Genomic DNA, 25,763 nt, shown 5'->3' on the forward strand with positions numbered 1-25,763 from the left:
TATTCAGGGTGTATCATTTTAGGATTCCAGTTGAAAGTGTAAGGTAAGAGAGAAATGAATAGGCATATGGGGATAAATTATTTCATTTATAGGCGAGATGATGAATGAGTGATCGGCAACACTATGAATGTCCCGCCTACTTCCTGGATCGTGCCCACAGTTTTTGAATGGCATTCAAAGTTATATAATCAAATTCATGAAAACGCGGTCATTGAAGATGTATGTAAAATTATATTCGTGGATTAATTTACTTCTATCTGATGCCTTTCATGAACGTTTTCATTGTTTTATTTTTTTTGTAATTGAATACCTTCATAACGAATAGAATTATAAATATATCTTAAAATATATATTTCATAGTGACCTGCTGCTGACTGTGAGGCAGGGTGTTACTGTGAGTGAGTGGTTGGGGGGACCGGAGAGGTGTGTGTGTGTGGGTGTGTGAGTTGAGAGAGCACTACAACTATTGGCACGCGCGCACGTCGTGACATACATTGCAGAATAACTTATTCCATTCCCTTCAATGTTACAGTTTTCCTCTAATGTAGACGTTGTCTGGAGTAGATGAACTGTTGGCCTCCCGAGTGGCGCAGCGGTCTAAGGCACAGCTTGCAATAATTATTATGAGGAAAACTGAATTTAGCTTCCAACGTCGTTACAAGTTACTACGATAATCCTTAATTGTCTCGGTAACATTATGGAAAAGGGGTTTACAATATAAATGGCAACTCCTCTTGCTGTGAAAAAAAAGTTTGTTTTCAGGCCTTTTGGAAACTTTTTGAGTTGTCATTGGTCTGGAAAATGTTGCTTGACCTGGCAACCCTGCTCTTAGAGAGAAGGGGGATATCTGTCAGAAGTAAAACATAGCATTTTGTATTTCAGATCTGCTTCCCCATTTCCCTGTTTAAACATCCTGGTTTCCATTAATCTGTGATCATTATTCATAACCTCAATATTGAACCAACATGGCCATGTTCTACTTCTGACATACATCCTCCCTCTTTCCTTGAAGTAAGCACAGAATTACAAGAGTAAGCAATGGTTCTTTATATTATATAGCTTTTGCCTATCCATATTGTATACAATTTTTTCATGTCTGCCTGTCGGTCTGTAATGTTACACCTGAAGAGGTCGCCTGGCATCCGCTCCTGGTCGCTGCTCATAGGTAGGATCATGGTGTGTGTGTATATTTACTGAGTGTGTATATTTACTATATTTACTGAGTTTATTTCTTTGAATGCAATGTCAGAAAATAAATTGACCCTACATTTGGTCCCTTTTCTGTTTTCAGGTATTGTGTCCATTGGCCTGGCTGCTGCATACTACAGCTCCGGTACAACCTGATTTACAGGCATCACCAGTGCCAGCCTGTCCCGTCTTGAATCCGTCATCAATTACATAATTAAGACAGAATGGGGATCAAAAATGTCTGCCTGTCTCTCATCCCCATTTTCTGGTCTTTCCAGACAGTATTCTGTGGAAGCTTTTCTTCGTGACGTGCTGTCTGTTCGTGGCCATGCAGAACACGGAGGAGTGGGAGGAGGCAGTGTTTGATAAAACCAAGAAAGTGATAGAGCTGAAGACCTTCAGTCTGTATGCCCTGATTCTCGCCATGTGTAGGAGAGGCCAGGAGAAGGGTGAGAAACATCACCTAATGTGTCCTGTACAGTACTTTCACATGGAACCTCCTTTACCAATAAGGGTAGATTAGATGGGATGAGTTTCACGATTGGAATCCAGTTAGCGCAGGGGTCTTCCAACGGGGTCTCTCCCTGTCTCCATCCTTCTATTGCTCCCTTCCATCTCCCTCACATACCCTCCCTCTCCTGTTGTCGCCCTTCCGTCACCTGCCCCATACCCTTCCTCTCCTCCGGTCTCGGTCTTTCAGTGGTGATGGACATGAGGCACATGCGTGACGTATGTGTTCAGGAGGAGAAGGTGCGCTACCTAGGGAAAGGCTACCTGCTGGTGCTGCGACTGGCCACAGGTTTCTCCTACCCCCTCACACAGAGCGCCACCATGGGGTGGGACGCAGGTGAGATAGGTCTATTATAAGACCCTAACATGGAAGATGTGTGTTAAAGGATCAGAACACAGGTTTCCCTGGATCTGAAAACATTGTAGAATATTTAGTATAACAGTTCAAGAATGGCATGGAACAGAAGTAAAATTAAACAAATGCATTTAGTGTTTTGATTGTCAAAATATTCCTGCTGTCTATTTTTGATCACAACTAGTTGTTTGATCCTGTTCTTTCCCCCTCTCCGTCAGTGATGTGGAGGCAGTGGCTTTGTTGCTCAAGCGTTTCCTGGGTCTGGAGGAGCTCCAGTGTCGCTGGGAGCAGGAGGAAGAGGCAGTCAGGGAGGAAGATGAACTGAACCCCAGCACTGACTCCGGAGAAGAGAGGGACTCAGTGCAGTAGAATGAGAAGAGATGAGGGGAAGCCACAGCAGACTTGAAATGCACCCAAATATATTTTACAGCATTTTGTAGTATCCCTGATACAGTATCCCTGATTGTAGTATCCCTGATATAAATTGCCTTAAATACGCTTCAATGGTAGAGTTTTCCACAGAATATTTAAACAAATTCATATTTTGTGTTGCCTGTTCTTCAAAAACAATCATTACTGTATTAGACTCAACCCTATAATTAGTGCCTTTCTATTTAAATGTAATCAGTATGTGTGAAATACTCATTGAAAACATTCCCACAGTTTAGGGAACACAGTGTGTTTGAGACCTCCCAAGTGAAAATCTTGGTCTAGTAGGATTGTCTCTGCTCACTGCAACCATCCATCCATCTGAATCCATGTGACTGTAAACTATAATCAAGCATGGATTTCCAGGGATCAGTTAAGAATGTTTGCCTGTTTTTATGTGAAAGTAAATACTTGCATGTCTTTCAGCATTGATGGGTCCTATCACTAGGGTCAGACAGAATCTGGGGAGGCAAAACCTCTAGAATGAACTTAATCTAACAGCTTCTACATCTGCATTGCCTGCTGTTTGGGGTTTTGGGCTGGGTTTCTGTATAAAACTTTGACATCTGCTGATGTAAAAAAGGGTGTAATAAATATATTTGATTGATTTATTATTCATAGGGTAAACTACAGATTTTGTCTGGACTTATACACACACAACAAAAGACCAGTCTCAGGTAACATTCCTGTCCATAGACAAATGTGTTAATAACAATATGTATGTTTGACAAATAAACTGTATTACATTGTATCTGGACTGTATTAACTAAGTTACTGCATCTGTTGGCAAGAGGAAGGTGAGTGTTATGCCTTCTGTTTCTTGAAAGAAAGAAAGAGAAGAGATATTTTGTGTCCAGTTAGTGTGTGTTGCTGGATGACTTCAGGTACTGGTTTGCCTAGTCTTTTTTTTTTTTTACTTAAACTTTTATACATTTATTTTTGCTTTTTTTGTTAACAAACAGAATTAAATAAAAGTTGCTTTTTGAAAATCATGGAATAATTCTCTCACTACCTCTTGGACCTCACTGTATGAAGTCTGCACGGATAGATCGCTTTCCGGACCCAGGCTAAACCTTACTGCCCAACCATAGAAGCTGAGACGTTCTGGGGTACCATCTCTAGTAGGCTGGCTCTGGTGTCCTCCAGGACCCTCTGGAGAGGAGCCACCACGGGGCTGACATGCTGCTCTACCCACTCCTGAGCTGTGGAGGCTGGGTACAGACGCACCATCTCCTTCTTCACCATCGCCACTCTCTGCTCCACAAGAGCCAACAATCTGGGGGAAAGGAGGGTGGTTGAAAGAAACACGGGTGAGCACATTTATTTTTGTTTAGGGGGAGGGTTGTTCGGGTTCATTTAAAAAAACAACTATATGAGGGAGTGTAAAACCTTTCTTAGCATGTAAACGGTGGTGGAAAACAAACATTCAGATGCTTACGTCATGGCTTGACTCTGTAACTGCTGAGCAATAAGTGGGCTGACTATCTTTCTCTGTCTGTGGTAAGGAGTGAACCAGCCTCTCACAAACCTGAGAACCACAGAGCAATATGTGTCAAGGTGAGAGAGCTCTTTAATTCAAGGATTTTATAGGAGTAATCAAGAAATCATTAAGTGTGCCTTTATTGCAGTGGTCACCAAGCCTCTTCCTAGAGTGCTACAGGGTGTGCAGGCTTTAGTTCCAGCCCATGTGGCTGCTGGCTTCACTCACATGTTATCTTCAAAATGGCGGAGTTCTTCTGACTGCAGTATTGCTGTTAGTTCCACAACCAGCTCTGCCAACCTCCTCCCTGGAAACAGCACAGAGTCACCTGTAGTGGAGCTAGGGCAGGGCACAGAGAGACAGACACTTTTAGGATTAAAAACACAATCCCCTTATAACAGAGGAGCATTTTCTGTTATGAAGGGTCTCACCTTGCCATGGTTTCTACCTCTACAGAAGAGATGCCCAAAGTCTTTGTCACCCTGCTCTGAGCCTCCGGGCTGAACTGGCCTGTTGCACACACAGAACCACCATCAACACGGGTCAGGTGCCATTACAATACCTCAAGGATCACATCAAAGTGTATATGGAGAAAAGTATTGACCATGTGTGAGTGTCTGTAGACTGGAGGCCAGGGAGGGCAGCGCTAGGGGCAGCAACTCACACAGCACAGACAGGTGGTCATATCTATTGTTGAAATAAGATTATTAAATAGATTATGGCTAAATCATAACATCATACCTTTCGGCACAAACATCCCATGATTTACGCAAAAGTCTGACGCATTGTATGATTTAGACAAGTCTGATTTTGCTCTATAACACAATAATTTAGATGAAAACAAGTGAATTATCTCCGTTTCACCTCTGCCAGCCAGTGAGGGCGATGCCCAGCATGTGTATGCCTTCAGGCAGGGCTGCTGCCACCTGTAGCCACTGTAGATGGTTGTCCACATGTCTCTGTGTGCTGGTCACACAGGTGTGGACATTAGTAGAGCCTTTGAAGGCACTGGCTGCCCACAGTTCTGACAGCCCTGCACCACTGTACCTCTCCAATAGATATACTGGAGAGGAGAAAGGAGATGGGAAACATTGACATTAAGCACAAATAGTGTTTGTCTATGTGCATAGTGAAACTGTTCTAGTAAAACCACTAGTTCTTACCCGTGTTTTTCACATCTAGGGTGGGGTTGTAGTCCCACAGCATCAACTGGACCAATCCTACTAAACCACTGCCTGGCAAACAGGTAAAAAAAAGCAAATGTTAGTGGATTGCAAACTTTTCTGGGCCATAGACTACTTTCAGGCTAAAACATTGAAATGATTGTGTAAATTTGCAGAACTATCACTTTAAGAGCCTGTACCCTGACCTTTCAGTGTGTCGTGGTCCATCCCTCTCAACATGTCGTCCCACATGATCATGTTGAGGTTTGGCCACGCCTCCCTGACACCCTTTGCTACCCTGGTCACATGACTGAGGAACAGCTGCTGTACTGTACGGCCAGGTGTGCTCAGCCAGCGTCTAGACTCCTCTCCCTCACCTAGCAGGTACACCTGAGGACGCATGACATATGGTGGGGGTTGGGGGGGGGGGGCTTTCAATTAAAGTGGTGTCATGCATTGTTCATCATTAGAAAGTTATTTCAATCTTGTATGCATCTCAATATGGCTTCCTTTCCTCATCTCCTCCCCTTCGTCTGCACTTTTTTTTGAATTCCAAAAGGATCAAAGTACCAGGCCTCACCTCGTCAGCTCCAATGTGCAGGCTGGTGCTGCCTGGGTGGAGCTCCACCACCTGGCGAAGCATCTCCTCTACCAGCCTCACACCCTCCTCTCTGTGGGGGTTCAGAGTGCCCAGGCAGTGGCCCACCTCCCTCAGCCCCCACAACGACTTGTGCTTCAACACAAACTGAGAGAGGGGGGGGTGAGAAGTTCTGTGAGAGAGTGAGTGATAAAGGAGGCAAAGAAAGAAAAGAATATCAAAGATACTAAGACAATACAACCACATGCAACAACGTACATTGGCCTCACTCTCTCTGATTATTAAGTGGGGTATGATATGAACAGGTGGGAGGCAGATATGTGTTCCCCCTCTCTCACCTCCATGTGTCCAAACGTCTGCACCAGAGGAATGACCTCTAACCCTTGGGACTTGGCCACTTCCTGAATGGACAGGACCTCCTCACGACTGCAGCAGAGAGAGGAGAATCATTACCTGTCAGGAAGAACCATTTTTTCTCACTTTCTAGCGAGGCCAAGATAGTGATGTTCGAGGATAAGAGTTGATATCAGTGATTGGCTTTAGGCCAACCTGTATGGTGGATGTGTATAGCCCAACCTGTATGGTGAATGCTGAGTGGATTGCAGCACCTTCAGCTCGCCTTCATAGGGGAACATGTCTTCATACTCCACCAATATACCGTCAGCACCCAGACCAGAAAAAAGACCAATCAGCTGGAGAGAGGGAACGGTCATGTCAGACAGACCTCTTGCATTCAACACACAAATAAGGAAGAGATAGGTGAGCAGTGCTATTACCTTGTGCAGGTAATCAATTCTAGGAGGTGCTCCTTTCAGATCCAGGTGAACCAGCTTCTTCCCTTTGGGCCATGCTGGTAAAGCATCCATTGTAGCTGAAATCTGTAGAGCAGCAAGTAAATTACTATGTGAACAATGATCATGCCTAAATTACCATTACAATACAATGCTCGACTTTTGATAATGAAAGGAGTAGCATACTATACAAACGTTGCCTTTACATTCATACAATTTGCATTTAGGCTGAACCAGGTCAGGTCTGGTCAGAGAAGACGATGAATTTGAAGAGTCGCCTTTCTAGCCCAGAAAGCTACCATGTTTGTTTCCATTAGACAGCTCTGAAAGCATTATAATGTCAAAATACGTTTGTTACTCACAAAATATGGCGTTTCGCTGAGCAACTACCTTTATTTACTGCAGTCCCGCCCTGTATCTAAATACAAATGTACAAGCAACCGAAAATATGCCTTCTCAGGAAAGAATCGTTATTGTTTTTGACCAAGTGCTCATGCGCCAAATCCATCGTAAGGAAGTTTTCTTCTTCGATTAAGTTTAACGGCGGTTGGCATCCAATATTTATCGTGCATTACCGCCACCAACTCTACCCTGGTAAAAAAGGAAATTCCGTAAACTACTCTGTGCGCGGCAGTAACGACTGATTTTATTGATGGAGGTGCCGAAGAGGTGGACTTGGTCTAAAATAATACAGATTCTTTCCAGACTTTCTAATTTTTGTCGGTTGCCTGTACAGTTTTATTTACTGGTAGACCTGTTTTGCAAGTACAAATCAGGCACCTGTTGTTCACAAGCTTATCTGCCATAGACTGTAGAAAATATGAACGATGACGTCACCCCATACGATTGCGTCTCTATCAGAATACTTAGTAGCACACTTGAAGATCAGGAAGTGCCATTTCAGCATGCTACCATCTTCCAAGTCTGGGTATCTGCAGCTCAATATCTGACAGAGCTCTAGAGTTTCACTGTGGAGATGGGAGAACATACCAGAAGGACAACTATTTCTGCAGCATTCCACCAATCAGGCCTTTATGGTAGAGTGGCCAGACGGAAGCCACTCCTCAGTAAAATACACATTACAGCCCGCTTGGAGTTTGCCAAAAGGCACCTAAAGACTCTCAGACCATGAGAAACAAGATTCTCTGGTCTAATGAAACCAAGATTGAAGTCTTTGGCCTGAATGCCAAGCATTACGTCTGGAGGAAACCTGGCAGCATCCCTACTGTGAAGCATGGTGGTGGCAGCATCATGCTGTAAGGATGTTTTTTAGCTGCAGAGACTGGGAGACTAGTCAGGATCGAGGGAATAATGAATGGAGCAAAGTACAGATGAAAACCTGATGAAAACCTGCTCCAGAGCACTCAGGTCCTCTGACTGGGGCGAAGGTTCACCTTCCAACAGGACAACAACCTTAAGCACACAGCCAAGACAATGCAGGAGTGGCTTCAGGACAAGTCTCTGAATGTCCTTGAGTGGCCCAGCCAGAGCCAGGACTTGAACCCGATTAAACATCTCTGGAGAGACCTAAAAATAGAAGTGCATAACGCTCCCCATCCTACCTGACAGAGCTTGAGAGGATCTGCAGAGAAGAATGGGAGAAACTCCCCCAAATACAGGTGTGCCAAGCTGATAGAGTCATACTCAAGAAGACTTGAAGATGTGATTGCTGCCAAAAGTGCTTCAACAAAGTACTGAATAAAGTGTCTGAATACTTATGGAAATTAGATATTTCCATTTTTTATTTCTAAAAACCTGTTTTTGCTTTGTCATTATGGAGTATTGTGGGTAGATAAGGGACAAAAAACAATTAAATAAATTTTAGAATAAGGCTGTAACGTAAAAAAAATGTAAGGTCTCTGAATACTTTCCAAATGTACTGTACATGTGATGTTAAATCTATTGGCCGTTAGCTTATTGGCCTCGTTGGGTCCTTCCCTGGCTTCCAGATTGGTACCACTACTGCCTCCATCCAGCTGCCTGTGGGTTTCCTCTCCTCCCACACTCTGTTGTACAACACCAATACACCAATGGTGCATTCAACACATAATTTACATCCTCCCTCCTATCCAGCACTCCATGGTGTTCCTCTCTCGTTTTCTCTCTGCCCCTCCTCTGACACATTTGCAGCGCTACAGTATGCACTTGGACAAATGACTTGGCCATCATCTCTGCCTTATCTGTTACTGACACCTCCGTCCCACTCGTCAACACTGGATAATCCCACTCCCTTCTGACCCCACTCATCCCCCACACTTCTCCCACAATTGACGCCCTCCCAATGGCGTCACAGAACCGACGCCAACACGGCCTCTTTGCCTGACGGATAGTTCTCCTCACCAGGGCCTGCTTATACTGAATCAGGTGTTGGAAGTTGTGCATCCTTTGCAGTACTCTAAATGCCCTGTTACTACTCCTCACCATTGCCCCACACTCCTCCGTCCACCATGGGACTGCTTTCCTCCTTCTCCTCCCTGAACTCTTAGGTATAGCCTCAGTAGCTGCCCCCTCCAACTCACCCAGTTATTCATACTATCCACATCCCCTTTCATATTCACCCGAGCCATCACCTGCTCACTCCGCACCTGAAACGGATCCCACTTTGCCCTTCCAAACACCTACCTGCCTACTCCCCACACCACATTACCCTACTTCTATCCTGGCCCTCCACCCTCTCCAGCACTTCCAGGTCCAATATCTGACCTGGATTATAGTAGTTCACTACCACTAGCACCCCTCCTCAACACCACATATTCCTGTTCAATACCTTTGCCTAGCATCCTGTAAGGAAGTCCTTGCTTTATGAGCCCCCCCCCCCCATATATGTCCCTACAAACCACTAAATATTCCTGTATGATAAACTCAGCTGTAGCACGTTAGTTGTACACCATCCCCACACTGCCCATTCTCATGCTCCCCTCCACACTTTCTCTTTACAGGCTGTTGCAACATGCCCTAACATCTGGCAGTTATATCATCTTAAAGGCTTTGGTACGTAAATCCTCACATAACTTATATATCCTATGGCTACATATTTGGCAGTACCCTGTCCTTGAAATGTAACAGAATAGTTACACAGCCTGGAGTTGTGTTGGGACATTGTCCTGTTGAAAAACAAATGATAGTCCCACTAAGCGCAAACATCCATATATGGCCAGCTATGTAAACTTTAACATTGATTTATCCTGCAATAGATGTCATTCAATTGGGAACATACATTTGTGTCTTCTTCTAATGCATCTTAAGGGGAAAGTCATCTAAAAGTAACGGAATGTAATCCGATTACATTACTGAGTTTGGGTAAAAGTTACATTACTGACTACAATTTGACAGGTAAATAACATTTAGAAATTAACCTACCCAACCCTGCTTACAGAACACCAACAAGCTCCCATCTCATAACACTTCAGCATTGACAACTACCCCAATCAACTATTTTATCACAGCCGTTAACCTTATCAGCCTCATCACCAAAACTCTCCCGTTCTCCCTAAACTTCAGAATCACTTTAGGATCTTCCTCAGCCCATGCTCCTCTCGCGATTTGTCTTTTCCCTCTTTGGCACTCTCTACTTCAACTATATTGCTCTCATCAAACGTCCCTTTCCCCCCCATCTCTGCCTCCATATGCTTCTCAGTCCCCTTCAAACCCCTACTCCCTTTCTTTTTCCTACTCCCCGCTTTATTTCCTTCAATTTCTTCTCCATCACCATCTCTGACCCAGTCAGAACATAGCGGTGCCACTCCCTCTCATTGAGTATCTCAAATTGAAGGCCGACCAAGGTACTGCAGGCTTCCATTAGCAACTTAATTATGCTTTTAACTTCATCTGTGTGTTATTTTAAAGTAATCAGTTCAATGATATACATCTGGTGGAAAATATGCAACTACTGGTACCATGACTGGGTTCGATGCTCTATCATGAGGGATCGTGTTCTTGAAGTAATGCTTACAGTACCTTGATCTGCCATCAAATTAAAATCCTGAATGCGAGAGGGCAGTCTTGCGTCCGTGGTATCTGCCCTCTCATTGGCTAGAATGGTCCCACCTGATCTTTTCTCCTCCCGCCTGCCTTCCATTTTTGAGGACATGTATTTGCATTGTTCGAGCGGTCACTCGACTATCTTGTCAATATAATAGTTCGTATTTGACCACACCCACGAAACGGGAGCAAACGTACCTCAAAAGTTGTTGAAGAGTGTGCACAGTTTTGGGGAAACGTGTTGTTCAGTACAAACCGTCGCGCAACATAGCAAACGATGAACGCACCCAGGCTACATCGCACCAGCGACTACACACCCATCAATGTAAACAGATTGAGGTGCTGATAGTCAGTTGATTGACTTTGACTTGGCCTGCAGAGCAATAGACTTTCGTGATGTGGTCCAATTAAAACGCAGGTTTCATTCTTCAGGAGCCAACCAGATGGACTGTTACGCATTGACCAGGAAGCAATGCCGAGTAGTGGTAATCTGAAATCCTCTACTATTTCTGCATGAAAAGAAATAGCTAGCTTTATAGCTTTATGAATGTCCTCTGAAAAAGGCTTTGCATTATACAATGACGATACAACGGCGAGGAAATCCAAAAGTCCCAGACGCCAACGGGATTGAGAAAAAGATCAAAAGGTAACGTCAACGACATGCATGGCCAGTGCTAGTCTGATTAAACAGGCTGTGTAATACACAATTAATTGGTATACATACACATCTTGAAACATTGGAGTGCAAAATCGTGTAAATGTTCCTTACACACCAGAATATTGAATAAAATTACATTTGAATTTACTCTACCGGTTGTCTGTGCGGTTTGTTCTAAATTTGAGACAAAATATCCCCAGGAAAGTACTATAATGTTTACCCAACTTCCTAGAGACCCAGTAGGTTTTGGTTCCGTTCGGCACCGAGGTAAAATTAGTTTTATATATATATATATATATATTAGTGTGTGATAATAAGATGGGTGGAAGAGGGAAGTATTTTTTTCTGTTCTCCTTTCACTGCAGGACAATCAAACCAAACTTCCTCTCTCCTGTCCTCTCCCAGGGGTAATGCTCTGAGGCAGGCGTCTGCATGGCGGGTGTCCCGTGGCTCTCTGCTCATAGTGGTGGTGGCCCTGGCTGTGGTAGGAACCCTCACCTGGCTCTACCTGGCCTCAGGGGACCCTTACACCACAGAGACCCTGGTCAGACAGACTGAGGTGGTTGCTCAGACCAGGGTCTACACAGTGGATTGTTCTGAGGACTATGAGAACTACAAACGCTACCCAGGTGGGTTTAAAACAACACATATTTGTATTAAAGCCACAATCTAAAAATGATGCATGCCATATGAAGAGTTTAGTTGAATTAGATGCGTTAGTGCACGGTTAGAATAAAAGCCTGCACACTTCCTTTCCCTAGTTGGGGAATACCCTATGAAACTCCCGCCTACTTCCTGGATCATGTCCCATACTGTTTTTGAATGAGTTTTTAAGATTATATAATGAAATTCATGAGAACATGGTCATTTTAATATTATATTTGTATTCGTGGATTAGTTTACTTTTACCTGATGCCTTTCATGAATGTTTTAGATTGCTTTTTTGTAATTGGAAACCTTTATAAAAGCCATTGGGTCGAAGTAAATTTTAATCTTGAATCCCATTAAAAACAGTATAGGACATGATCCAGGAAGTAGGCAGGAGGTAGGCTGAAGTTTCTACTGTGATGTTGCAGATGATGTGAGAGACTCTTTTTCCCAGGATGCACACCCAAAACATGTGGCCGAGCCGTCACAGACAACTCGGTGACCAGGGAGGAGGCCATGGCCCTCAGGCGGTGAGGGATTCTATACTATCTTTCGTCTCTGCCTCTAGCTCCTACACCCCCCCCCCTTTCCATTTCTCTGTAACTTATTTCTCTACTCCTGCAGGTTGGCAGAGAGGGGTCTGGCCCTAGCTGGTTCAGATGGAGGGGTGAGTATCTACTTTTAGTAATGCATATTTGAACTTAAACAGGACCTAAAGCTAGCATGAAGACTGTTGCTCAGATTTCAGTTGTAGTTTCCCTCGGTCTCCCCTAGAGGTCAGGGTGGTACAATCATAGATGTCTTATTAAATTCTAATTCCTAATTCTATGGGTACAACATCCAAAGTTATGTTCAGACAGGCTGATACAGTTATTAGTGTGTAATACTATCGTACATTGCTGTTTAGTTGACCCCTCACCATTGAGTCTTCCCTCCACCTCCTGTAGATCGGGTCCACAGCCATAATAAATGATTGTTTATGGCCTGTTGAGATACTGTAGTGGAAGAAACAGGGGACATCTGAAAAAATTAACATTATTTATTTACTGGCTAAGAGAGAGCAGAGTATCCCTGGGTAGCTGACAACTGTTTAATTTGTATCCCGCGACGTGGTTAGCCTCAGTTGCTGGGACTGCTACTATCTGTCTCTGTCCTGGGATACTGCCATACCCTAAAAGTCTAGCCTAACAACAACTTTTGATATTTCCAAGCAAACTCAGAAGTGGAATGACAACGGTGAAACATCATATTTTTGTATGTAAGATCTAATATGAAAGAAAAGGATTTGCTGTTTTCAATCTGGTCAAGTTTGTGCGGGAGAGGTAGAATAACTATTGTAATCCATCAATAATGATAGGCCAGCAGGTATAGACAGCCTTGATTGGGAAAGTATTAAGAATGGTAGCAGACTGTTGCCACCCCTATTTGCTAAATCTTTAACCAACGCCTAAAGGAATGTGGGTGTCCACAGGCGTGGAAGGAAGCTAAGGTAATTCCACTGCCTAAAAATAGTAAAGCACCCGTAGCTGTCTCTAACAGCCACCCAATCAGTTTGCTGGGAGAATTGTGTTTGACCAAATACAATGCCAGGATGGTATGCTGCTGTATCCCACGGCTGGCTTGCTGCTGAAGCTATGCAGGGTTGGTCCCTGGATGCGAGACCAGATGCTGTTTGAAGTGGTGTTGGAGGGCCAGTAGGAGGCACTCTTTCCTCTGGTCTAAATTTTTTTTCCAATTCCCCAGGGCAGTGATTGGGGACACTACTCTGTGTAGGGTGCCGTCTTTCGGATGGGACATTAAACGGGTGTCCTGACTCTCTGAGGTCATTAAAGATCCCATGGCACTTATCGTAAGAGTAGGGTTGTTAACCCCGGTGTCCTGGCTAAATTCCCAATCTGGCCCTCAAACTATCATGGCCACCTAATCATCCCCAGCTTACAATTGGCTCATTCATCCCCCTCCTCTTCCGCTAACTATTCCCCAGGTCGTTGCTGTAAATGAGAATGTGTTCTTAGTCAACTTACCTGGTAAAATAACAGTATAAAAAAACTACTGACTTTCAGCATGCATATAGTGAAGGGCACTCAACTTGTACTGCACTGATTCCGAAGACAGATGATTGGTTAAAATAAATGGATAATAAGATGACAGTTGGAGTTGTATTGTTAGATTTCAGTACAGCCTTTGATGTTATTAATCATAAATTGTTATTGAAGAAACTCCCTTGCTATGGCTTTACATCATCTGCCATCACATGGTTGGAGAGTTATTTATCCAATAGAACCCAGAGAGTGTTATTCAGTGGAAGCTTCTTTAACATCCGATGTGTACAGTGCGGTGTCCTCCAGGGCAGTTTCCTTGGGCCGTTACTCTTCTCTATTTTTACAAATGCTTTGCCATTGGTCTTACACAAAATTAGAGCGACTACGTATGCAGATAATTCCACACTACCTGTCACCACCCAAAGTCAGTGAGCTCAATGAAATTCTAAATGGGGAGTTACAGTTCAATCAGAATGGGTGATTAATAATAAACTGGTCTTAAACACATCTACTAATAGCATTGTATTTGGTTCAAACTTTCTCTAAATACCTAAATGTCAACTGGAGTTGTACATAAAGGGTGTGAGCATTGAGCAAGTTGAGGAAGCTGAACTCCTAGGTATAACAGTGGACGGTCAATTATCACGGGCAAAGTCATATTGACAAAGCTGTTTTAAGGATGGGGAGCGGTATGTATATTATAAAAATATGTTCTGCTTTTTTTTGACACATCTACTGTACTAGTTGTTCAGGATCTGGTCTTGTTCCATCTTTATTACTGTCCAGTAACATGGTCAAGTGCAGCAAAGAAAGACCTAGCAAAGCTGCAGCTGGCTCAAAACAGAGTAGCACACCTTGCCTTTAACTGCACATGCAGAACTAACATCAGCAACATGCATGCCAGTCTTTCCTGGTTGAAGGTTGATGAGAAATGAACTTCTTCTCCTAGTTTTTATGATGAATTTTACTGTAATGAAAGTTCCAGATTGTGTGCATAATCAAATAACATTCAGCTCAGACACCCAGACATACCCCTCATGACATGCCACCAGGGGTCTCTTCACACTCCCCAAGTCCAAAAACGAATTTACTGCAACTCACAGTATTATACAGAGGCCCCTCACAGTTCCTGCCAGGTCCATGAAATGTTGTTTGTTGTTTTATATATATATATATATCATTGTATTTTAATGTAGTGTGACTGTCCTTGTCTGACTGTCCTTGTCTATCAGTGTGTTGCTTGTCATGTTTTGTGTTTTTTTTATACGCGAGTGTGTGAGCTGATGCGGTATGTGTCTCTCCAGTGTGTGTATGGTGGAGACTCACTCTCTTATGCTGACGGAGTAAGAGAACTGGGGGAAGTGCGCGGGCTGGTTGGGGTCCTCAGGAAGAATAGCTGCTGCTTCTGCAAAAGCTAACGGGGATCCGAATAAACCAATAAACAACAATAACAAATGAAGGGCAGAGAAGTAGACTGAAATAAGTTCTAATAATTCGCTTATTCTCATTTTTTTTGGCATCTCCAGGCTTCCATCCTGGACCTGCACTCTGGGGCTCTGTCGATGGGGAAGCAGTTTGTCAACATCTACAGGTGAGGAGGAGTGAACAGTTCTCTCTCTCCTCTCGCTATCTCGCTCTCTCTCTGATCCAGTGTCTTTTTCCCTTTTAAATTCATAATAATGATCCTAATTAAATAGCACTTTTCATTACAAACAAGAATTTCAAAGTCACTTTGAAAACAGAAACAAATGTATAGATCTGGCAGTTCATGGTTGGTCGTCTTCCACAGCTTCAGATGTCTTGAGGCAGTTCGGAAAGGCAGTCAGCAGCTTGAGCGGAGGGATTATTGATGATACAGACAGGCAGGGAGAAATGTCAGTCAGATAGTAGACAAGCCCAGAGCTCTTCATCAGGCATGCCGTCTCCTCCTCCGTAGACACGCTGGATTATCCACTATCAAAGTGCATCACCCACCTGGCTGATACTTTGGTGGCTGTAAAAGTGCCAGAAAAGACCACCACACCTCGACAGTAGTCTGCAACAGTCCCGTATGTGGCGAGCCTCTGCCATTCCTTCAAACCACAGTCCATATCTTTCCAGAAATATTTACAGAGCTCTCTGCCCAGGCGACCTCATGGCGCCATGGCAACCACAGAACACCTGGGTATACCGGTATGGATCCACATACTGGTATATATGCGGCAAAGAGGTCAATGGAATAGGAGGACGCCGGATTGGCGTACATTCAACACATCTAATTGAACAAAGTGGATATTTGTAAAAATCCGTAGTGATTGATATATTATAACAGGCCCACAATGTGGTCACTAAAGTCCAATTTGGATATACAGTATTTGGCTGTTTTCGCTCCGTAACATTTAGAAGTGGTTACATTTCAGGTTTAGAAGAAGTGACTGATAAATGCTAACTCCCGTTTCGTATAAGCTGGTAGCATAGCTAGAGTACAGAAATCGGTGGAGGTAGTCAAAGTCGTTTTTTAACTGCAATGCAGCTGATTGGTGACGATGACATGAACATGTGTTGGGGTTGACATCCGTTTTACCTCAACATAGTGTGAAATACACAAACAGTAGCTCAAATGTATAGGCACAGTTTTGCTGGGGGGCAATGAGGAGATTCAGTATCATTCTCCCACCTGTTTTCATGGCATTTATATTTTTGGGTTGAGTTCCATTGAGCTCTTTACCAGATCCATGTTCTGTCTATAAAGGTATTTTTATACAATGCTAAATAAATGTGAAGTTCTACAAATGTAATTACTTCACTGTCAGTTTTGTCCTAGTTTGGTTGAGTGTAAAACCAACCGAACAGAGAAAGCCCATTCACTACTAACTGAACCATTAATCTCACTCACTCGCTCCATCAGTCTTCTGAAACTGTGGCATCTCATGCAATCCGCCTGCTTCTTTATCCTGCCCTCTTTGGAAAGCTGCTCTGTCATGGCCTCTTGGGTAATTGTGCAGTGTACTGTGCTGTCTGTGTGTTGCTGGACCGTAATGTATGCTAATGGCCCGGTTCTGTTCTGCTCTCTATGCCTGCGCGGCTGATGACAGGTACTTTGGGGAGCAGATAACAGATGTATTCTCTGAAGAGGACTTCCGGCTCTACAGGTAGGTGTGTGCTTGTGTGCGTGTTTTTAGGGCTGCATGATTCGTCAATTTCAGATCTGAATTGACATGTGCAATATCCATATTCTCCTTTCATTAACACCCCATTAATACAACAAAAACTACACTATGGTACCTCTTCCAATGAGATGTGCTAGACGCCGTTCAGTCATTCTCTACATGCACAGAGGAAGCTGACCAACCACACTCTGCATGGCATGCACATACTGGCAGCTTGGCCAATCACAACTGTCCCTGCTCAGAGCGCGCAGTTCTATATTGTAGAGCTCCGCCCCTATTGGTTTACCGTGCTGCCAAGGCAGCATCGCCTGAGAAAATGTAATTATGCACACACCTTCAGACTATGAGAGTACATGTGCCCATATACACTGAGTATAGCAAACATTAGGAACACCTTCCTAATACTGAGTTGCATTCCCAATCGATTCTGAAAGGTGTCGAAAGCGCTCCACAGGGATGCTGGCCCACGTTGACTCCAATTCTTCCCACAGTTTTCAAGCGAGTTGGATGTCCTTTGGGTGGTAGATCATTCTTTATACACACAGGAAATTGTTGTGTGAATAGCCCAGCAGCGTTGCAGTTCATGACACAAACCAGTGAGCCTGTCACCTACTACCATACCCCATTCAAAGACAATCAAATATTTTGTCTTGACCATTCACCCTCTGAATGGCAAATGTACACAATCCATGCCTCAATTGCCTCAAGGCTTAAAAATCCTTCTTTAACCTCTCATCTACACTGATTTGAAGTGAATTTAACAAGTGACGCCAATAAAGGACCATAGCTTTCCCCTGGATTCACCTGGACAGTCTGTCATGAAAGAGCAGGTGTTCTTAATGTTTTATATACTCTGTGTATATTGAGGCTACTTCCCTTCAGTCAGCCTCCCAGTTATTTTTAGCGCGACTTGATGCTGTAGAGCCATAGAAGAAAAGAAGTTGATGAAACTGTCGTAGGACATCAAGTCCCCCTACGTCGTCATGAGTACGATGGGAGTTCGGGCCCTCAGGGTTCCGTGTCAGGGTTCCGTGTCAGGGTTCCGTGTCAGGGTTCCGTGTCAGACAGCTTTTTTTATGACCGTTCCACCGGATATATGGGATCATGATATTTTGTTATTTCACACAGAGGCTTGGTGATTATCGAGGCTGGGAGTGTTGGAAAGATTTTTCAAATACTGAGGAACTATCGTTTGCGATGGATGTTAAAAAAACAGACTTCGTTTACAATGTGTGAGTGGAAGAAATAATGACTCAGAAGCTCAGCGTATTAGTTGTGGACTTGGGCCACAGTAGGTAGGCCTACTTCCATGCATGCTCAGGCCTACGCCCTCCCTCAACGTTTTCAAGACCGAGAAACCAGACACATGCTCATTGCTCGCGGAGCACTCCAAAGAAAATACAATGAAAAGAATTGACAACTCGTAATGGTTACGAAACAAACCAGAACTTGTTTCTCACAATTGTAGCTGGTAGTGAACTCGGCAAACAACTCTTCCACTCCGAGAATGGTAAAATGACTGTAATTAATAATGTATTAACAGAAAGCTATGTAACCAAATGACGAGGGATTAACGGTATATTTACTAGGCCTACTGGGGATCTATGTCATGTGGAATTTATACAAAAGAAACCATCAAAGGGCAAACAATTCACACAATGTAAAAAGGAATGGGCAAGAATTGCCGGGAGACGGCTGAGTGCATTCTGAAGAGCTGAGGTATGTTTTATGGAGAGGGACACTTCATAGCTTCGCCACACGCCCTTTTGTCTTGTTGCAACAGTTTAAATTAAACTCAAGACACGTTATCTTCACACTTATTTTAGATGCTTTTGTCTGACAGCCACAACTCAATCAGCTCAACATATTGCCACGCAGGCTTCCCAAATTGCTGGATTCCCAAATAGGCAAAGGCCTACACACTTGTGATTTGAAACAATCCACAGAAGAAAAAAAATGAAATAAGCTAATGATCCTCTCTGGCTAAGTCTTGCTCTTTGGTGAAATATTTTATTTACACAGGGGTCATTTAATACATTTTGGCAAAATATCAACTTACTTCAAGGGAAGCCTGCATCCTCACTGTGCAACCGCAAACTTTCCTTTCCAATTCGCAAGAGGCTGAAACCAGAGAGCTGTATATAATGACGAGACGCTCATGTCTCCACCCTAACAATGGGAGTCGTTGTGACCAAGGTGGGAAGGCAGACGACAACCTTAGGTCTGCATATTATGCCCATAGATACGTATTGGGCTTTTTCTGGACAGATTTGGGGGAGAGTGAGCCCACTTGCTTGGGAGAAACTCTCTCACCGGATAAAGAATCCAAGTGAGCGAAACAGCGCCCCTCTGTCTTACTATATATAGCCCATGTATCTGATGTGGTCTGGCCAGAAATAGTATGACATGTCATACTCTTTTGGTCCAGACAGGATCAGAGACATGGTCTTCACATACTGAGACACAGAGGCGCTCACTCGGATCAATATTTCAATATTTTATTTGGATGGTCCTTGCGATGAAGACTACTTGGAGGAGGCCACTGTCTCCCTCTCTAACATGTTGACCATACCGAGTCCGTGCGTGCACCATCGTGTTCATGTTGATTTTGTCTATCCCCACCAGACACATTCATGACACCCATGTTAAAACACCAAAACCAACTGCGAATCAACTATTATTTTAGGGACTGGTTGAAACACATATGAAACATTTAGCTAGCTTGTTGGTGCTAGCTCATTTGTCCTGGAAAATACACATTGGTTTGTTGTTTTTCCTGAAATGCATATGGTCCTTTTTTGTTTGTTTGGATATTTGTAGAATTTTTACCCATGTTGAGTCATACAAAATGGTATGTTCTCTACTCCGGCAATTAATCCACGGGGAAAAAAAGGAAACCTAGTTTGTTTTTCACTTTGTTCATTCTTCTTCTTCTGTGGATGTTATATGGTAGTTAGCAACCACCTTTAAGGTGCATTACCACCACCAAATGGGGTTGGAGTGTGGCCCCCATTCATCTTTCAATCACCCACGTGCGCATATGCTCATGAAAACAATGAGATGGGAGAGGTGGGACCTGCAGAGCATCAAGTGTCTAAAATATAATTCCTATTTTAGCGCCTGGCTACGCTTTCGAGCAGTTTGGATTGAATAACATTTTTATTTTGCAATGCTCACGCATGCAAAACCGGCAGTGTGGTCAGCATGTAAGACTGTTGTTTTTGACTCTTTGAGGAGCCTGCAATCCAACTCGGGATTCCCCTCTTCCTTCTGTGACGGAAGCAGCTCTGTGGGTAGGCGGACCCTACAAATGCCTGAAGAATGCAGATGAACCAATGGCTCCATCCATGCCAGCTCTCAAGTACATGGAGGGCGCCTGGGAAAGCCCGCTGATGGCGCCAGTGTAATTGTTCCTGCCATTCACAAGAGTGTCCGCTCTCCAACAGACACTCTCAATGGAGATTCCTAAGCTCAATGACACCATGTTCATCTTGTTCTGGGCTCCTGACCCTATAATAAAAACCCACACTACTGAGTCCAAAGGGCCGGCAATGTGGCACTCCTTGCAGCGTTGCTGTCCAAGTCATTGACGGGGAAGGATGCTCTCACGGGGAAGGATGCTCTCACGGGGAAGGATGCTCTCACGGGGAAGGATGCTCTCACGGGGAAGGATGCTCTCACGGGGAAGGATGCTCTCACGGGGAAGGATGCTCTCACGGGGAAGGATGCTCTCACGGGGAAGGTGGATTAAGTGGCTTGGATTTCTGGCGCTGTCCTTCATTTGACTCAAGTCTCTGCAATATGTGCTGGGCGGCACCTGTGGCTCAGCGGCACCTGTGGCTCAGCGGCACCTGTGGCTCAGCGGCACCTGTGGCTCAGCGGCACCTGTGGCTCAGCGGCACCTGTGGCCTTACAGCATTGACGGCCATCTTGTCATCCTCATCTGAGACCAGGGTCTACAGTCCATTACCGAGCCCGGCACCAGGCTCCAACCAACACTCCTGCTGTCCCAGCTACCCCTGCGCCGCCAGCTGACCCAGATGCGACGCCGTGTTTGACACAACGCGGGGGAGCAGATAGGGGAACAGACTCTGTGCAGTTTTACCTCGATTCCCCACGCTCCTGTTGGAGGAGGCCCTATTCCACAAAGGAGACCCTTTTCCATGACAAACATATGATCTCTCAGGTTGCTCTCTGTCCAGAGGTGTATCGGCCCTTTTCAGGCGCGTAATGTCAGACTCTCATATCTCTGGCTCACGTGTCCAGTGCTCATCAGAGAAGACAAAAAGGGCTCCGACCCACTACCAGCCCCCTTTGGAGCAGGCAGCAGGGATGAGCTTTGTTCCACGTACAAGGCCACAGACTGAGCCTGCCTCTGTTATCAGGAGACTTTAATTTCAATTATAATAAGGGTTGAACCTACCGATACATAATTGCACAATCATAAGCTTCCGATTCCATTTGCAGTCCATGGCTGCCTGAATACATAATTAACTTAGGTTATTTAACAACTCATAATGGTAACATAGGAAATAGGATCTAATAATGTTAATTAATTGGTGTTGCGTTTATACCACACTATAATTTGAAGATCTTGTTAATATGTAGGTGTAATATTCTTATCATATATATATATATATATATATAAAATGTTGAAAATATTTTCACTTGGTTTTGTATTCAGTAGGCACAGCAAGTATTAATTCATACAAACTCATGTTAGAAGTGATGTTCTCTACCCTGACAGAATTTTTAACCATGCCTGATGGAATTACCAAGTTTTCACTTCGTAATCGCAATATCTGGCCCCCCCCCAAAAAAATTGCTATTTAATATTTTGTATTAATCGTGTGTGTGTATGCCTCTCTCTGTGTGAATTATATTTACAGGCCCAAGTTACTGTTAAGCACAATTGTAAGATTCTCCGCCCTGTATGACTCAATTTTCATTCATTAATAATGGAGTGATTGATGAATTGGTTGATTGATTACTTCCACCCTCCAGGGACGTGCGTGGTCGTATTCAGGCAGTGATCGCGGAGACATTTGACCTGGACCCATCTCTTCTGTACCTCACCAAGCCCACCTTCTTCTCACGCATCAACAGCACACTGGCCAAGACACAGCATGATGAGTACTGGCACCCTCACATAGACAAGGTAAGATTCTTTTATAAAAGATAAGGTGCCATAATATAATTAAGCAAAAAGGCCCCTCATGCACGACACAACGTGGAGTGCCTGGAAACAGTCCTTACCCGTGGTATATTAGCAATATACCACAACCCCCCCTCACCCCAAGCTGCCTTATTGCAATTATAAACTGGTTACCAATGTAATTAGAGCAGTAAAAATAAAAATACATGTTTTGTCATGCCCGTGGTATATGGTCTGATATACCACGGCTTTCGGCCAGTCAGCATTCAGGGCTCAAACCACCCAATTAACACATTTCTAGTGGCAAATCTGTTAAATTATAGCCATAGCATAAAAGGGATAATCAACTCGGGGCTCTATTCGTTCTCTGGAAAATAATGCAACTAGGTGGAAGGTCAGTTCCACTGCACTAGCGCGTCGCGGAACATACCTTCCACCTTTAACTTTTTTCTATAGAATGCATAGCCTCTCGTTGATTATCCCTTACATATACACATATACACAGAGTATACACACACAAACGTTTAAACTTGGCCTCTTTCTGCATTATCCTGTGATACATTTGACAGGGGCACCGAGATTACCTTTAAATTAAATCAAATGTTATGTCACATGCGCCAAATACAACAGGTACACCTTCCAGTGAAATGCTTACTTTACAAGCCCTTTACCAATAATGCATTTAAAAACAAGAAATAAGTAACAAGTAATTAAAGAGTAACAGTAAAATGACAATAGCGAGACCATATACAGGGGGTACAGGGACATAATCAATGTGCTGGGGCACCGGTTAGGAGGGGGGTGGCAATGCAAATAGTCTGGGTAGCCATTTGATTAGATCTTCAGGAGTCTTATGGCTTGGGGTTAGAAGCTGTTTAGAAACCTCTTGGACCTAGACTGACTCCGGTATCGCTTGCCATGGGGTAGCAGAGAGAAAAGTCTATGACTAGGGTGGCTGGAGTCTTTGACAATTTTTAGGGCCTTCCTCTTACACCGCCTGGTATAGAGGTCCTGGATGGAAGGAAGCTTAGCCCCAGTGATTTACTGGGCTATACGCACTACCCTCCCACTACCCTTGTCCTTGCACCACACGGCCAGGTTTCTGACCTCCTCCCTATCGGCTATCTTGTCATTGTCGGTGATCAGGCCTACCACTGTTGTCATCGGCAAACTTAATGATGGTGTCGTGCCTGGCCGTGCAGTCATGAGTGAACAGGGAGTACAGGAGGGGGCTGAGCACGCACCCCCGAGGGGCCCCTGTGTTGAGGATCAGCGTTGAAGAGGGAGGTGTTTAGTCCCAGGGTCCTTAGCTTAGTGATGAGCTTTGAGGGTACTATGGTGTTGAATGCTGAGCTGTAGTCAAAGAATAGCATTCTCACATAGGTGTTCCTTTTGTCCGGGTGGGAAAGGGCAGTGTGGAGTGCAATAGAGTGCATCATTTGTGGATCTGTTAGGGCGGTATGCAAGTTGGAGTGGGTCTAGGGTTTCTGGGATAATGACGTTGATGTGAGCCATGACCATCCTTTCAAAGCATTTCATGGTAGTCATTTAGACAGGTTACCTTAGTGATCTTGGGCACAGGGACTATGGTGGTCTGCATGAAACATGTTGGTAAGACTCAGACAGGGAGAGGTAGAACATGTCAGTGAAGACACTTGCCAGTTGGTCATGCTCGGAGTACACGTCCTGCTAATCCGTCTGGCCATGTGGCCTTGTGAATGTTTACCTGTTTTTAAAGGTCTTACTCACCTCACTTTAGTTGTGTTGTCAAGATGTTTTGAAGCCTCCTAGCTTACCAAATGCAATGAATATCCCCTTCTCCTGTTTCAGAGTACAGCAGACCCTCTGACTGTAGTCAGACTCGTGTAAAGCATACACTTCCTCCCATCTGTGTTTAAATATCCCCTTTAATATTTATGAAACAGATTTCATATTCAAGTATGAAACTTTTGTACAGTAGTTATACATCAATGACTCCATAAAAAGTACAGTATGGAACAGGAAAACCTATTGAATGTATTTTGGGGCAAGTAAAACTTTATTTTTTTCTCTCCAAAAAGTGATTTGAAATAGTCTTGAGGGTAAGTTCATGGTTAATTGAAAGTTGCGTATTTTCTGTGAGATTGAATGCAGCTTTGATCACACATGAATATATCTCATTATTGTTTAGCCAGCAGGGCAATAGAATGAAGTGATTATTTCATACCAGACTATGATTCCTCCCATTCCATCTTCCTGTGATGTCTCAACTGTGGACCTCGGCAAAGCAAACTTTTTGGAATTCATTGGGTTCTTCAATTGATAGGACTGTAAGAGATGTTTGTACACATTGAACGCTACAGACAAAGGTCCCAAAGGATATGTCGGAATCTTATCTGTTTGCTAAGGTGTGTGTGTTCTTGTATCTTTGAGCATTGTTCATTTGCTGATGCTCCATCGTGTGTGTGTGTGTGTGTGTGTGTGTGTGTGTGTGTGTGTTCGCCTTCTGCCTGTGCCTGTGCGCGTATTAGATATTCTGGGTATCTCTGATCATGATTTATTTTACAGTGCCCCAAAAGCTCATCATATCTCCTCTGAGTCTTCCGCAATATAAATTAATGTCACCTTATCCTCTGTCTCTCGGTTCCTCGACAGCTGGGAAAATGAAATCCAAAAACACCAGCTCTCTCCCCCATCTGTCCTCTCCACCCTGCCCCTTCCCCCTACACCAGGATTAATTGGCCCAACCAGGCCCTCATTTAAATGTAAATTGTTTTAAGTGTCTGGGGTTGGTTTCCACCCCATCAATCATACTGCTGAGATGGTTTCATACACAATTGGTCTCTGCTGCAACGTGTCTGTTCTCTGTACCGCCCAGGACGAATCGGCATAATGTCTGGCATGAAGACGTGGGAAACTAGGGCGGTATGCAGTTTCCCCTAGGATTCTTTGGTAACTTTATTTGGGTAGTCCATCTGTAGATGCTCTACAGACTACCAGTAACATTTCTGCTAGCCTTATCCTAACCCTTAACTTAACCCTAACCCTTAGCCTAACCCTAAACTTAACCCTAACCCATGTTCTAAACCTAACCTTAACCTTAGCAAGCAGTTGCTTATCAACAGCTGGTTTGTTGATAGTATGACCATCTACAGATGAACTATCCAAATAACGTTTTATATTTTTTATATATTATTTTGCAGCGCTAGTGTGCCACTGTTAAATGCATATAAGGGAAAAAACTGCCATGTAAAACAGTGCAAAATAACCTTGCCATGGCCATGCTCACCCAGTGAGGACTGAAACACTATTATGGGAGTATGTTCCCAAATTGAAGAAGAACATTTTTGTTATGTCCCTGATGTAATTTGGTTTGATTTAGATGGTTTTTAGATGTTTTATTTGTGTTTCGGTGCGTGTTAAAGGAATTTAATTTGCTCTATGTTTTAATACCCAATTAAAATTAAACTCTGTCAATTCATAAGGATTTGTAAGACCCTGTAAGACGCTTATTCTATAATAATAGACAGAGCCCAGTCTTAAAGTCAAACAGCAGAGTTTATTCACGAGAGTACTGAATACGATACAGTTTACCACAGGTTATAAACTGAAAATGACGTCATTAGTTCCAACCCCA

The 25,763-nt window shown here is 43.8% G+C and overlaps 3 protein-coding genes across 7 annotated transcripts in view; 2 read left to right on the top strand and 1 right to left on the bottom strand.

Annotated features, from left to right (window-relative positions):
- The first annotated feature begins 49 nt into the window (after positions 1-49).
- Positions 50-3,474, top strand: LOC135523778 (cytochrome b-245 chaperone 1 homolog). 3 transcript variants are annotated; one of them, XM_064950677.1, is made up of 6 exons: positions 50-219; positions 1,129-1,165; positions 1,292-1,333; positions 1,467-1,637; positions 1,889-2,035; positions 2,272-3,474. In XM_064950677.1, exons 1-6 carry the CDS (start codon positions 124-126, stop codon positions 2,376-2,378), a joined length of 600 nt encoding a protein of 199 aa, XP_064806749.1. In that variant the 5' UTR covers positions 50-123; the 3' UTR covers positions 2,379-3,474. The 3 variants fall into 3 exon arrangements, with proteins under 3 accessions (XP_064806749.1, XP_064806751.1, XP_064806750.1); XM_064950679.1 differs by lacking the exon at positions 50-219 and having other exon boundaries at positions 238-1,165; positions 1,889-2,024; XM_064950678.1 differs by lacking the exon at positions 50-219 and having other exon boundaries at positions 241-1,165.
- hexd (hexosaminidase d) lies at positions 3,077-10,777 on the bottom strand. Of its 3 annotated transcripts, none has more exons than XM_064950674.1 (13): positions 10,694-10,777; positions 6,500-6,601; positions 6,300-6,415; positions 6,062-6,149; positions 5,706-5,870; positions 5,332-5,515; positions 5,126-5,197; positions 4,827-5,025; positions 4,567-4,649; positions 4,394-4,472; positions 4,191-4,301; positions 3,921-4,010; positions 3,077-3,758 (listed from the first exon to the last, which is right to left on the bottom strand). In XM_064950674.1, the coding sequence occupies exons 2-13, from the start codon at positions 6,587-6,589 to the stop codon at positions 3,557-3,559; spliced, it is 1,479 nt and encodes a 492-aa protein (XP_064806746.1). In that variant the 5' UTR covers positions 6,590-6,601; positions 10,694-10,777; the 3' UTR covers positions 3,077-3,556. The 3 variants fall into 3 exon arrangements, with proteins under 3 accessions (XP_064806746.1, XP_064806747.1, XP_064806745.1); XM_064950675.1 differs by lacking the exon at positions 10,694-10,777 and adding an exon at positions 6,905-7,088; XM_064950673.1 differs by lacking the exon at positions 10,694-10,777 and adding an exon at positions 6,877-7,087.
- Positions 10,778-10,868: 91 nt separating this feature from the next.
- uts2r2 (urotensin-2 receptor 2) overlaps positions 10,869-25,763 on the top strand; it is a 32,614-nt gene continuing 17,719 nt past the window's right edge. The window contains exons 1-7 of the mRNA XM_064950676.1: positions 10,869-11,141; positions 11,559-11,782; positions 12,256-12,331; positions 12,426-12,468; positions 15,370-15,434; positions 16,918-16,974; positions 21,997-22,150. Of these exons, the coding sequence (XP_064806748.1) occupies positions 11,074-11,141; positions 11,559-11,782; positions 12,256-12,331; positions 12,426-12,468; positions 15,370-15,434; positions 16,918-16,974; positions 21,997-22,150 (687 nt within the window). The 5' untranslated portion in view covers positions 10,869-11,073. The remainder of the gene's footprint in view (positions 11,142-11,558; positions 11,783-12,255; positions 12,332-12,425; positions 12,469-15,369; positions 15,435-16,917; positions 16,975-21,996; positions 22,151-25,763) is intronic.

Source organism: Oncorhynchus masou, chromosome 31, assembly GCF_036934945.1.
Source record: "Oncorhynchus masou masou isolate Uvic2021 chromosome 31, UVic_Omas_1.1, whole genome shotgun sequence".
Lineage (NCBI taxonomy): Eukaryota > Metazoa > Chordata > Actinopteri > Salmoniformes > Salmonidae > Oncorhynchus > Oncorhynchus masou.